The sequence below is a fragment of the Eurytemora carolleeae genome, unplaced genomic scaffold, assembly GCF_000591075.1.
Source record: "Eurytemora carolleeae unplaced genomic scaffold, Eaff_2.0 scaffold415, whole genome shotgun sequence".
Classification (NCBI taxonomy): domain Eukaryota; kingdom Metazoa; phylum Arthropoda; class Copepoda; order Calanoida; family Temoridae; genus Eurytemora; species Eurytemora carolleeae.
Window position 1 is genome coordinate 366,708 of NW_019396314.1, and position 15,331 is coordinate 382,038.

General features: G+C 31.9%; 1 protein-coding gene across 1 annotated transcript in view; it reads left to right on the forward strand.

Annotated features, from left to right (window-relative positions):
- Positions 1–15,124, forward strand: part of LOC111700728 (gamma-aminobutyric acid receptor subunit beta) — a 36,703-nt gene extending 21,579 nt beyond the window's left edge. The window contains exons 10-15 of the mRNA XM_023471741.1: positions 4,936–5,139; positions 6,493–6,573; positions 7,111–7,280; positions 9,242–9,586; positions 12,785–12,867; positions 13,720–15,124. Coding sequence (XP_023327509.1) covers positions 4,936–5,139; positions 6,493–6,573; positions 7,111–7,280; positions 9,242–9,586; positions 12,785–12,867; positions 13,720–13,933 — 1,097 coding nt within the window. The 3' untranslated portion in view covers positions 13,934–15,124. The remainder of the gene's footprint in view (positions 1–4,935; positions 5,140–6,492; positions 6,574–7,110; positions 7,281–9,241; positions 9,587–12,784; positions 12,868–13,719) is intronic.
- Positions 15,125–15,331: the final 207 nt, after the last annotated feature.

The window sequence follows — 15,331 nt, forward strand, 5'->3', positions numbered from 1 at the left end:
TAGAAAATCAGAGTTTGTAACAAAGACTCAATTCCTTTATAAAGCGGAATTAACATGTATGCCCGGTATGGTAATTATAGCCTGCCAAACCGCAACAATTAGAGAGAAATGACAAAAAATATTACTTCAATATTAGATAGGTGGCATCTCTCTGTCCATTATTGAGGTATTAATCGAGTTTAAAATAAAAAATAATACCGAGGCACAATTGAGCCACAAAATGATTAACCCTATCTCTGCTGGGGTACTTGAAAACCAGGATACGCTGGGGGGGGGTCAATTTGACCCCCCCCCTCTAAATCCCATGTTTGATGTCCAAATATGACAAGTGATACATCATTAGAAAGCTCTTGTGCTCTACTTTTAGAATCTGCAAAAAAAATTGCAAATTTGCAAAAATTGAATTTTTTATCGCAAAATCCAGTTATATATAAAAAAAATTTGTGCAAAAAAAAATTTGTCAAAAAAATGAAAAATTATACATTTTTGAAAGGCCCTTGACCATGCCATTTCAAATATGGAAAAATTTTTGCAAAATTTTAAATAACCTGATTTTTAATCAAGAAAAACTAAAAATGTGCAAATTTCCTTTGACAGGTTGTTTGCAAAAAATTTGCAATTTTTTTTCGCAAAACTTGTGCAATTTGTTTCCTTTTGTCAAAGGCTTTCCAAAAAGCTAAATTTTATCAAAATCTGACAAGTGAAAGTGGGTCAAAACAAAGATTTAGTTTGTTACAGGAAAAAGCAGTCATTCAGGCAGTGTGCCTGAGGACTCAGGCAGTTAGTATTAAAGCCCTGTCTTAGGCCTAAAGGGAGGGCTATGGGTATGTAAGAAAAGTCAGAAAATTTCAACAGCCTCAGACCAATACTTTTTGAGTTATGTAAAAAAAACTACAGGGGGGGGGCAAATTGCCCCCCCCCCCCCCCAGCGGGAATAGGGTTTGCACCATGGGCAAAGACAACTTTTGTCACCAATAAAATTAAGTTCAATATTGTACCGAAACAATCCAAAATTAGAAGATAAAAGTTATATGATGAAAAGTAAACCCATGTGGTGAATTACGTGCGGGAGTTCCAGCTTGCATTAGTTCGTCCACAGAAAACGTTAGTTTAAGTCTCCCAACTGTAAAACTTAGGTTTAAATGTTCTCTTTGGTATGACTTGGTAAACACAACATTTTAAGAATGTGATTTTTAGCAGATTAGTTTGTTTTTAAATCTCTTAAAATGGCAACCACCTGATTTTTTGTTGACCATTAATTTCTCTCAATTGTTTTCCTTGTTTCTAACGGGCGCTTCTTTTCGAATATAAATTCAAGGGTATTAGCGCGATCCAGATTTTCAGGGTATCGGAATTACATTGGGAATTCAGTTCATTAAATAAAGATATATATATTTATATATTCAGATATACCCGAGATGGAATTAAAAGAATTTGAGTGCGGTTTAAATCCGCCAAAACCCGGTTTAAATCAAGCGCCGGCTTAAATCTTGAAACATTTGATACAATTTTAAGTGAAACCAACCATATTTAAACCGCGGCTTAAATTTAAACCGCCGCTCAAATTCCTTAAATTCGGCCACTGGATAGAATATGTTATTAAGCTCGATAATCCAAACCTACTGGATATTTAGATATACCTGGATACAATATGCTGTTTTCTTTAAAGCTCTTATGATCCAAATCTACTGGATATCCAGATATACATGGATACAATATGCTGTTTTCTATAAAGCTCTATGATCCAAATCTATGGATTGCCAGATATACCTGGATACCATATGTTGTTATCTGTAACCATGATCCAAATCTCTGAATATCCAAATATACTTGGATACAATACGTTGTTATCTATAATCATTATCCAAATCTACTGGATATCCAGATATACCTGGATACAATATGTTGTTATATCACAGCAGACTAAACAGAAGGTGATGGTCAAATTTATGCGTCATCACTGGTATGGCTTTGATACCTCGTAGCACCTCCAGTTTTGATTTTACGCACAAAGATGAAAAAATCAAATTTATCCCGGTTCAAAATCTAAATCTAAAACAGTTTGGTTCTACTCATGCAATTTACTTTAGTATTAAGTGACCTATAAAATAATCCGTCTTATGGCAGTTATGTGACCACATTTACTATCTCGTTCAATCTATTCAAATTATATTTCAGCTAGAATTCTAGAATTCTGAGACAACATTTTCTTGAAAATCCTTTCTACCAATTTCCCACAAATTGCACAATTTTTCATCATCTCAACTCAGTGCTTGAAGGAAAAAAACAAGGTCATGAAAGAAAATGATGTATCGCTACAATTCTGATTTTCTGACCTTTATATCTTTGCAACCTGATGGTGTAAATCTTTGATATTTTTTACTTTAAGCACAGTCTTAAATTCAAGATTTACTAGGCAGAGCTGAACACTTTAGAATGATGGATATCGAGATCTCTTTGCTAATCTCAAGACTAATTTAGTCCTTAGATTAATTTCCATAGATTAGAGATGCGCTCTTTAACTTTTGAAAAACCGGTTTTTAATTTTCCCGCATTTTTGGTGTCATATCAATTTGACTAATGATCGATTGAACGAACGTAAGTTATTGATTAATGTTTATTTAGACTAACGTTCAAAAGGACTATAGTCCTCAAATGTGATAAAGTATGTTTTTTAATAAGTTTATATTAACATAATTAAATTTATATTTGTATAAATGCTCTAAAAGCCGCGTAGTGAACAGCTAAGTTTATTTCAATCAGATATTAGTCCAATCGATATAGCATCGTATCTGTAATTGTAATCAAACGTTTCTTTATTATATGAAGTACCCAACAAGAGCGGATTAAAAAGAAAATTAAAAATTTCCACAGTGAATATTCAGATTTAGTTATCAGGATTAAGGGTATCCAATTCTAAAGTTTTCAGCTCAAGTTGCAAAGATATGGTTAATGGTTATAAGAAGACATGTTCCTTTCCTTCGACCAATTTTGTTTCAACTGAGTCCGAATTTAATGAATTTGAGCCGCGTCTCAAATCCGCCAAAAACCGGTTTCAATTGAGGGCCTGCTTGAATCTTGAAACATTGAATACAATTTTAAGTGGAACCAACCATATTTGAGCCGCGTCTAAAATTTAAGAGCCGCCGATCAAATTCTTTAAATTCAGCCTCTGATGAGACAAGTAAACTATCTCACAGAAGAATTAGTTCAGCTACTTCTCGTTCATTCATAAATTAGCTTCTGATAATGACGATTTTCCATGAAAATACGAAACCCACAATTCTTTGTGAACTAGTATCAGGGGCGGAAACGTCATGTGTGTGTGTCTGTACCAAAAGAGTGTGTGTAAGGAATACCGAACCGAAGGTGTGTACTGTAGGTTTATACAGTACGTAAGAATCTCGGTATTTGTAAAAGTCTAGGAGAGTACATTTGTTTATTGTTAATTGTTTACTTAAAAATAAGTTTAATATACATGTAATATATTATTTACATATTTAAGTCAACACTATAAGCCAAATTTTCATGCAAAGAATATAATTTGATTAAAGTTTACAATAAATTACTTGTTATTCAAGCTTAATTATAATCGACAATATCGTTCTGCAATTTCCTTGACTGTAAACATGTTATGTGTCTGTACCACAAGAGTGTGCGTGTGTTATACCGAATTCGTCTGCAAAGCAGTGCGACTGGCTTTCTCATGCCAGACCAGCGCCATTTCCTTTCCTTTCATTCCTATTCCCTGACTAGTATTAGTATTATTTTATGGTAAAAGAAATCTTTAATAATGTTTATTTAAACTTTTGATATGTTGTCAAAAAAAAGTTTTGTGTGCATTTGCATAATTGATAAAAATATACAAAGTTTGCCTAACTTTCCAACAAAAAGTAATATTTCTAATTTACAAAAATATTTTTCCCCACCCTGTGAAAGGACACATTACATTATTCAAAACTTTGAAAACTTTTAGTTCCGTGCTTCCATAAAAAATATTATTCCTTGGAAAGCATAGAAGCTAAAAAAGAGAGAAGGGAGGTGCGTACCTGTTTGGGGCAATTTTTTTCTTTTTATGGTTTTCATGATATGTTTGTTTAGTTGGATCAGTGTTTAACGGAAAAAAAGTCTTTTTCAAACTAATGGCATTTGCTCGGACGGTTAAAATCTAATATGTTTTCAATCATACCTTTTCATAGACCTAAGATATTTCAAACTATGAATTATGTTACATAAAATAATCCAAGTTTGAAATATCAAAGGATTACACCATCAGGTGGAAAAAATTCCGGTCGCAGGGATTAGAAAATTTGAGTTTGTGGCAAAAACTCAGTTCCTTTGTCTCCTATTTGTTCATGAGATCAAAAGTAGAGAAGCTACGAGGTCACAAAGTCGCACCAGTGATGTCGCATCAAGTTAACCTTTTCCTTTTGTCTAGATGAGAGTAAAGTTTCCAAAATAAACCTACTGACTTCTAGAAAAACAAATATTTAAACCCTTTTTGAATTGAAGGGGTTCCAACGTAATTTCAAGAATCAATAAAAATCTGCTTATTTTTACATCTTAACAGCCATATTTCAAGAATTTTCCTAGATGAAATAGACTAAATTTAGGTTTTAGATATTCCTTTAAAGGAATTGAGTTCTTGCTACAATCTTAAATTTTCTAACCCCAATATCTTTGCAACCCATTTTTGTAGACCTTATATATTTCAAAGAGATATATGAATTAGAAAGTTAGAGTTTGTGGGGAAGACTCAATTCCTTTCAAACAAACCGTTTATAAAGTTATATACTGATTAGTCACATGCTTTTCACAAGTCTAATTCTGAGAAGAAGGGGTTCATATTTTGCGTATTAATTGGCGTATCAGAATTCGCGCAGTAGACCGCGCAAAAAGCGCAATTTATAATTGTTAACTGGTTTAAATGTTTAGGTAACTATTCCCGTCTGGCCTGTGAGATCCAGTTTGTGAGATCTATGGGCTACTACCTCATACAGATCTACATCCCCTCCTCCCTCATAGTTGTCATCTCCTGGGTCTCCTTCTGGTTGAACCGTGGAGCAACACCAGCCCGTGTAGGACTAGGAGTTACCACGGTGCTAACCATGACCACGCTTATATCATCAACTAATTCAGGAAAACAATTATTTCGTAGTTTAAGCAATTTAAGAAGAGAATTCATATCATTCACTCCTGTAAGCCGAGTCCATGAGCGCCTGAACCAATCAGGGTTCAGTCATGTGTTTGTTGTCTATTCTGAACCAACAGAAATAGTTTGGCGGTAAAATCTATCTTCCTATCTATCTCATTATCCAATCAGAGTTGGGAACTTAATCCCGACTGCATAATCCGAATATCCAATGTGGACACTTTTAATTTATTGCTTAATCCACTCTTTTTTGGATATAATACAGAAAAATCAAAAACCGGTTTTCAAAATTAGAGAGTTCCTTCTGTAGTAATCTGTTTCTGTATAGTAATCTTAAAGGGCGGGCAAAATTTCAATTTCCCATTTCTGAATTTCTGAAACGCGACTCTGATTGGTTGAATTTTATTCACTTTTCAGGATATAAGTACAAGATTAGGTTAGTTTCAAGTTTAAAAAAAAGAGAGGATCAAGCAATGATCTCGATTTCCACCATTTTAAAGTTTTCAGCTCTGAGTTATGAATACTTCAATCGGAGCTATCAGTGAATGGAAATATTTACTTTACTAAAACTATAGTGCATTTTCCCATCTCACATTCATCTAAGATAAATAAATACAACAACATTTCAGTCTACTGTAGTCTTTTAGGGAAACGCTACTTCTAGTGACCTTTCAATTGAAAGCATGGCATGTCCGATTCAGAAATGGTATGAGATATCCTTATGGTTATTCAATTGGATTATTTAAAACTGTGGTTTCTCTACTNCTAAGAGGATTAACGATGATATCAGTATTGGAAGATTCTTAAAATAATGCTCTAATTATACTGTACAATAGATGAAAATTAAAGGGAATTGGAAGCGTTATTTCAAGTGATGGCAATGTAATTTCAAAAATGTGGAAATTTTTTTTTTAAATTTTTCTATGTTTAAAAGTGTTTGATTCTGTTAATTTGTTTATGTTTTCCTGAAGTAGAAATGTTTAAAGTCACTTTTGTACAGAAACAACAATTGAAAATAATCAGTTTTGAAAAACGTTAATATCTTTTTTTTGTGAGCAGACAAAACTTTGAAGGGGACCTTTTTGAATCTGCCATTGTCATCTTTGCTTGGAGGGTCACTTTAAAGGGACTGTACACAATTACGTGTACAGTCCCTTTAAATATATAAATTGTGCATTTCTAAGATGTTTGACGAACAATTATTTTGATATTAACTCTAACTTTGAGGAAAATTTTGTTTTGGAATTCGTTTAGCTTTAACGATTGAACCCGATATTCAGCTTAACACTTTCAATTCAAGGTTCATCTCCGAAATCGAAAACTAATTGTTTTGTCTCCAGCTTTACCTAAAATCTCGTATGTAAAATCTATTGATGTCTACCTAGCGGCCTGTTTCTTTATGGTCTTCGCTTCCCTTATAGGCAAGTCTTTATAAAGTTTATCTGCATACAGTGGTAGGCGATCATATCAATACAATCAAGACGACTATAAATTTTAAAAATTTTGATTTTAGAGGGACTGTTAAGGAAAAATAAAAGGGGGCGAAGGCTGAAACATAAGAATTTCAGGTTTTATCCTATACCCCCTTTTATTTTTTCCTTCACAGTCCCTTTAAATAGTCCATTAAACAAGAAACAGAGCAATTTTTTAAGCAATTTTAAAACTTCGTAAAACATTAAATACATTTAAAGTTGGTTAAAATTCGTCTTTCTTTCTATTCCACAGTTTTTTGAAATTCTTTCATTTTAATTCTATTTCGTTTTAAAGTTTTGTTAAAATTTGTAAGCAAAGAACAGAACAAATTATTTCTTTATGCTTAGAGAAAAAACATTAGGACAAGTTAGGAAGCAATAATTTAGCTTAGAATGTTTTTACCAATTCTTTATCATTTTTCTCTAGTTCTCTGAGTAATACAATATAACTGTTGGAAAATCCTTTAATGTTGGTTCTCTGTTTAGAGTACGCTAGTGTTGGCTACATGGCCAAGAGAATACAAATGAGGAAGAACCGGTTTCTGGCAATTCAGAAAATGGCGGAACAAAAGAAAAATGAGGCACTGCACTCCAGTAATGCAAACATTCATGAGGCGGTCAATGCAGATGTCAGCTCGAACATGCCAAAACAAACGGTAAGTTTTGTTTCATACTTTTTTTTACAAAAAATCCAGGATTTAATGGAGTGTTTAAAAAATTCATTAAAAGTATAGGGGTGCTGGATGGACCATATTTAAATCTAAAACTCTAAACAACGTGGGTAGCAAATATTCAAGGGACTGTCCCTGTATTTTATGTGAACCTTCATCTAAAGAGGGACATGCCCGATTCACAACGGTAACATTTAAACACCGATCAATTTTAAGAAACTGCACATTGAATATCTTGATCATTCTTCGGTTATGGTAATATTTGTGAATTTTACTGATGGAGGTTCACTTAGATTAAGTCTACTGTCTCTTTTAGTATTCATTAGTTTTCCTCAATTATTCTTTATATTAATATCAGATGAAAATATTCTATCATTAACCCCCATAGATGGGGAGGATTCACTTGGTGTACCGTCCCGTTGTAGTGTTTTTGCTGCTTGTATACTGTACACAACTTGGGCCGGTACATCAAATTAACCGGAGTTTTCAGTGGAACTCATTATTTAATTATGAATCATCCAAAAATCCACTATTGCTGATAATTCTTAAATCAGATTGCACAATTTGTTTTATGTTAATTGAGATGCATGGATGTAAAACATATAGGAGGGGGATAGAGAATTCGTTTATCTTGTTTTTTTCTTTCTAATTCCCTCAAATATTATCAGTAAAAAGACTATATTTGTACAAATTCCAAAGCTGATATTTGGGCAAAGATTTTTTTTTGGGGGAGGAGGGGGGGGGAATTGTACTTTGGGAAATTGTACGCGCTGAAAATTTACATTTTTTAAAATATCTTTGAGCAAATACCAAACACCAGTGTAATGCATGATCAATGTTCAATGTAAAATTAGCAAAATCCTGCGCATTTTTAAGAACTCTGAGTCGTATAGTGAACCTTATTCCTAGGAAGAGTGGTTTGAACTTTTTATGATTTACTCCCTTAACCACATACTGGCATTTAAAATATCAGTATCCTGCACTAAAAATGTTAAGAAGTATTTAAGACTTAAAAAATAAAATAGGCGCATTATGTGAAATTGAAAACAGAAGACCAAATAAATAACAATTTTTGTTGGTACTTGAAACTGAGATAATGGAATATATCTTTGATATATTAATCTTTATTATTCTAAATGACAATTTTTTGCGATAATTGCGTAGAGATATACAGTGTTTTATATTGCAAATTTCTCAGCAAACTTTTAGATTAATTATTAACACATGTTTTGTTACATTTCCTAATATGTTCACCACATTTTTGTATCATGTTCTTCCCTTCTCTTAGATTTGTGTGTTCAATCTTTTGCTCGATCCCCTTTTTTTCCAAATAAGTTTTTGTTTTATCATATTTACTTTAAAAATAGACTTAAGAAAGAAGAAATAGGTATAAATTAAACTTTATATTTTTCCTTTTATCACACCTAACTGTGTGAGTGAGGTTGGTTCTATCAATTATTCAAACTTTTGATATGAAAACTTTTGATTAAAGAGTATGGATTATTTTTGTCTTGTTATTCTTGTTTCTTCACCTTTCCCTTTCACATTTTTTTTAATGTTTTGTTTCGAATCAAAACTTTTCAATTAATCATACTTTTACCCACTAAAATATAATTTGTAATTTTAAAAATAAAAGTTCACATTTTTTTTGACTCTGAAAAATAGTTTTCAATTCTAATTCTATAAAAAAGAAATTTATTTTGGTGCAACATACTTTATATACTAGGCATGTTTTAGCACTCGAAGAAAACTGTTTATGAGGAGCTGAGCTAACAAACACACTTTTCCAATACGATAAATAAAATAGTGAATTATTTATGAACAGTAAAACAAAGCTTGAATACTAATACTATTTTCCCCCATATCCCCTTTACACATCTTGTTTCCTATAAAGTTACCGCTCTCAACAAAACTTACAAAATAGTAAGATTTTCTTTGCTTTCCAGGAAATCCGCCTAAACATGCATGATCCGTTGCTCCGGCGCAATGCCGGGAGCATGATGCGGGGAGGAGGCCAGGGGTTCACTGGTTCAACTAGTCATCTTCTTCCAGGAGCAAATCATGGCGGTCCATTGCCCCAGATACAAGATGGACTTTTGCACCACCAAGCCCCGCCTTTATTGCAATGTAAAAAGAATCTGCAGAAGATGGGTGGGATATCACCTTCAGACATTGACAAGTACAGTCGGGTGCTCTTTCCAGTAAGCTTTACATGCTTCAACCTGATGTATTGGATCATCTACATGAATATCTCTGAGGAGGTTGTACCCGATCTTGTGCTTCTTGGATCAACCTGAATCCCACCCATCCTTACCTGGTGCTACCTTCATAATCACATCGTCTGGACCAACCCTTTCATGGTAATTCAACTTAATGAATGTACCCCTTCAAGGTGTCTAACTATATCCTAATTCTTACATACCAAGAGATTTTTAGACACCCTGCATGCAAGGAAGGAATCTTACATTTCTTTATTCTAATGTATCTTCTTGTCTCAAAAAAAACGCAAGAAATTTGATGAAACTAAAAATATGAGAATATTGGAGTTAAACCTAAAGAACCCCTGGACCACCCACCAACTCTGCTTCAACTTCCCAGGCATAGGTCTTGTATATATACCCTGTCTGAAATCAATCCACTAAGAAAAATGTCCTAATGCTAGGTATGGTGATATTGCGACGGATTCGGATGCAAAATAAAGAAAATTTTCTCTCGTATAAATAGCTGTACTGTACTAGCTGCTTAAAAGTCAACCCGGTAATTGAAATGAACTGAAGTTTGCAGTGCTTTTCAAGGAAAAGTTATTTTGGAAAACTTTTTAAAATAGATGCTGGAGAGGGTTAAAAAAACTCCAAAAAGTACGAAAAATGTAACTACCATGCTTTGCATTATAAATTATTTTGATTGCTTTTAAACATGCTTTTTAGTATAAGATGGAAGAGTGAAATAGTCTGGACATACTTCCATCTCCCTCCAACCCCCTACCCTCTAACCGGATACGGTTAAGTAATAAGCAAGCGAACCCATCGCAATATTATCATAACTTGCATTGGATAATGTTGATCAGTGATATTTAGTAATTTAACAATTGAAAAACTTGTCCCTTGTTCTCCAGGTTTAACCCGTAGATAGTTAACACACGTAATTAGAAATACACAGTTCATTTTGTATGCAGGGAGAATCAAAAAAACCCTGGCATAGGAAGACGACTTTTAGACTCAAAGTATGACTTTAAATAAACCAAGTGAACACAGCATTTTTGCAGTGTAAACAGACCCGTTTCACTCAATAAGTGATCAAATAAGATATTATAATGACAATATTTGCTTGGGAACAACTTCATGTACACTAAATTATTTATTTGATGTCGTCATCCTTTTCCACAGTTTTCTGGTTCTCACTGTATTCATACATGTAAACAAACGTTGAAAAAAACTGTTTTTATAAATATTACATAACAGTTGCATGATTTAGGGTATAAATTAAATTTCTTAATTAAAAGTGATAAAATTATTTAGAATCAACATGACACAAGAAACAGTTGTTTTTGTACTTTTTTAGAATAAATCAATCAATAAATTAATATTTTTAATTTAAAAACAGACAGATTTGGTTTGAAGGGTACTACTGTTTTGACTAATTAATGACAGTACTTTCCATAAATTTTTAAAAACTTTTCCCATTTTGACTAATTATGTTTTTATTTGTTAATTTAAAGCTTTAATTTCGTTGCTTGCTTGGATTTTCACCAGTATAATTATTTATTAATTTGGAAAGTTTAATTCTGTATTGAAACTGTTATGTGGTTTCAACCAACCTATTTAATATGATTTAATGCCAATATAGTTTCAGATGAAATAGATTTTAATTGATAAAAGAAGATATTTTAAAATTACTGCACATAGTATCCTAACCTAATATTTGAATTCTAAAAAAAATTAGGCCCAAAGACCTTCCTGACGGTTAGAAAGTCCACCCCACCACATCTCTCTGTCAGTTTTCACTTAGAAAACCGGTTTCATCTCTTTTTAAAGACTTTAAACCAACGAATGAAAAAAATGTATATATAAAATATAACAAAAAGACCTTTCAATCCAACAGATAAATATTAAGTCTAACATATCTCTAAAAATGATTCTATCTGTTTCAACTGTGTTTAAAATTTCCTTTCACTGGTACGACTGTATGACCTCGTAGCTCTGTTAGTTTTGATTTTACCCAAATGTGTTAGCAGAGCAATTGATCTGATTATATACCAGAAATTAAAAACACTCCTGTTCTTCTCATATAGCTCTTTAAAAAAAGGAGTTTTAAGTGAAAACTTAAGATTTTAATCGTATATGCAATCTACTATAGTTTAGGTCAATTCGTTTATTATTGCAATCTAACAATACTTCAATCATCAATCCAAGTGTCATTTCGAGGTCTAATAACTTTCCAAATTACTCTTAACAATAACGTAGCGCAAACTCAAACCTTTCTGTGTTTCTAAACGTTTATAAACAGTTTCTTTGAAGTAAAATGTGCCAAAATAAAACAATATATCTAGTCTCATTTTATTTTGTCAAACTTTGATAAGATTTTTAAACTGAAAATAAGATAAAAAACATGGTAAGACAAAAAACATTAAAATATAATTAATTAAAATATCAGTCAAAAGTATCAAGCTTTAGAAATTATCGTTTTTAGTGGGACACACAAATCTCAACAATTTAAAACTTTCATATATCCTTTACAAGTATAGCCACTTTAATGATTTACAAAAATATACTTACGGAAACTCGCATGGAATTCAAAACATTATCAATTATACTTATTTTTTATGTTATGTTGTTTCGAATGTTTTATAATGATGTGACTAATTTTTGTGTTTGGTTGTTTTTAATTTTAACTGAAAAAAGAGTGGTACCAACTCATTACTGTATTAGTGCAGTGTACATTTTAACTTTTCTGTCTAGGTGTACACATTGACATGTATTTTGTTTAAAACCTGTATTCTGTTTAGAGAGTACAAATTAACCCATATTTTGTTTAGACTAACATACTAACCTGTATTCTGTTCATAGAGTGTACAAATTAAGCTGTATTCTGTTAAATACACTTTAAACTGTATTCTGTTAAGAATATACACATTAACCTGTATTCTGTTTAGAGTGTACATATTAGCTTGTATTCTGTTTAGAGTGTACATATTAGCCTGTATTCTGTTTAGAGTGTTCATATTAACCTTTGAATTCAGTTTAGATTATACACATTAACCTGTATTCTGTTTAGAGTGTACACTTTAACCTGTATTCTGTTTAGAGTGTACATATTAGCCTGTATTCTGTTTAGAGTGTACATACATATTAGCCTGTATTCTGTTTAGAGTGTTCATATTAACCTTTGAATTCAGTTTAGATTATACATATTAACCTGTATTCTGTTTAGAGTGTTATTAACCTTTAAATTCAGTTTAGATTATACACATTAACCTGTATTCTGTTTAGAGTGTACACTTTAACCTGGGAGTAAAAAGAGCCCCTGAACACCTAGAACTCAAATATAACACCACTTTGTACAAGCATAATAGGTAAATAATTTTCTAGAATTGTATAAAATTAAATCAAGGAAAAAACACCAGAACCTTTAAATTTGATTCGATAGATTTTCTTAAAGATCAGAATCCTTCCTTTTGGAACCTCGAATCTTATTTTTTTTTCTCCCGGAGTACATATTTTGCGTACACTGAGGATCCTGAGGCCGAAATTTAAAAGAGTATCGTTGAACAAAACTCCCGAGTTTCCTTTTTGGGGTCTTTACTTTTGTGTAGATTTTGATTTTAGAGATTCGAAAAAATGGATAATATAAAAAAACCTGAAGAAATAATATGTCATTACAAAAATATTGATAATCACAAAAGTGCCTAACCCCATTCGTGAAACCCGGGTTTTAAAACTGGTTTCACTAACGATACTCTGTCTTAAGTTTTGGGCTCTGGTGTATCTTCCTTATTTTTAACTTTTTTATTTCGTTTGTCCGTTCATCTAAATCGTTCGTTCAGAATAAAATTGTTTGTTCAATAAAATCGTTCGTTCAATAAAGATCGGTTGTTTTTAAAAATCGTTTTATAAGAAATTCGATCGCTTTCTTAAAATTTTGTTCCCAGAAATCATTCGTTAAGTAAAAGCAACTATCGTTTTATAAATCTTTTGGAATTTCGTTGGTTCAGTAAAAAGTCAATCGTGTTTTCAAGTTTGTACAAACAATTTTAAATTGCTCATTATCGTTCTTTTTGCTTTTTTTGTTAGTTTTAAAAAAACTATAACGTTTTCATTTCTCTGAACAATCCATTTCGTTTGTCCAAAATTTGTTTTTTTTTCTAAACGACACCTGTTTGTCACCTTTGTCAGAAGTTAAAAAAAAAAACATTTTAATGTTTCAGTATTCCGATGAACATGGTTCCTCTCGCTGCTCCCCTATCTATTAGATCACACAGCCATATCAACAGTATGCTTGGTATGGCAGCCTCCGACATAGACAAATACAGCAGGATAGTCTTTCCAGTTACATTCTTCTGCTTTCAGTTAATGTACTGGGTTATCTATGATCACCTTGCTCAAGTTTACATTGATGATCTAGTTCTTCTCAACAATTAATGATCAATAATCAGTGATCAGGAGAAGACAAATCTAGAACGAAGGGAGGGGGGGGGGGAGGATTTTCCTTTATGTTTTATTTTATTTTAGTTTGGGACCAACACGGGCAGTGATTTTTTAACCCTTCTAGCTTGACGTCTTTCTATTACTCCCCCCCACCCCCACCCACCTGCTAAAAACATCTTTTTTGTAATTGTTCATTATAATAAAAAGAATTAAAAATGTCTCAAATTTTTGTTGCTACTTAAATCATAATGGCGCATTGCCCCTTTTTTGAGTAATACTGATGTGAAAAGTACACTTTAAAGTGTACTGCTACATATTATGGTGTACAAATAATAATTATGTCTGGAACATATGTTGGTGCACAAAATATGTAAACAACAATTAAAATAGAACCTTCCATATCTAAAATGTAGAGTTTTAATGTCAAAATGCTTCTTATGTACACGGTGTACACACTCACAAACTTTAAAAGATATTTATGTACAAGTAAATCCGAATTTAAATGTATGGTAATGAAATATTTATGTACCCCCCCCCCTTTCCCAAAATATGTACATAATGCTATGAGAATCATATATATAAATATATGTATTCTTAATGTTAATTTAAGAATGTAAATTTTAAACTAATATTTCTTTTTATAATGATTCTATAATTGTAAGGAATATTAAACAGTTATTCTAAATCTTCAATGATCTACACATTTTGCGCAAAGTACATGATCACTTTTGTGTACAACAATAAGATACACAGAATAAGAATAGCAGTCCGATTTTCACGTATTCATATCGAACAATCTAATAAAGTTTTTAAACCAAAGAACTTAATTCATTTTTAAACACTAGGAATCAAAGAAGTCCTCAAAAGTCTCAATTTAAGATAATAGGACTTAATGCAGTTATTTCAAAATTCCAGGACTTCATGCAGTCCTGAATCCCCCAAGTTAGTGCATGATCAATTGATTGTGATAATCTAGATACAAGTTATCTACTATTTTTGTAGTGTAAGTATATAGCTATGTTTAATATAAATGGTTGTGTCACCAAATATTTTCTAAAAAATTGTGTTAAATCTGTGAAAAATGCTAAATCTATTAAATATGTAAGAATTTATGTCAAAGTATCATTTTTCAATTAAACCATTTTGTAAAATATATCTGCAGAGAAATATATGATGTAAAATATTGATACAATTAAATTCATTCAAATTTAAAATTTATTTATTTCCTTTCCTCCTTTCATCCAAAGAAATAGATAAATATAAAGAGTAAATTGCAAGTAAAATGTGCGCAAAAACTCAAATTTGTTATGTGCATTTCTAACCTTACCCAACAAGATTTTGTTGCTCCTTCACATGAGCAAGAGCGACTAAATCTTCTAATATAATGAAAGC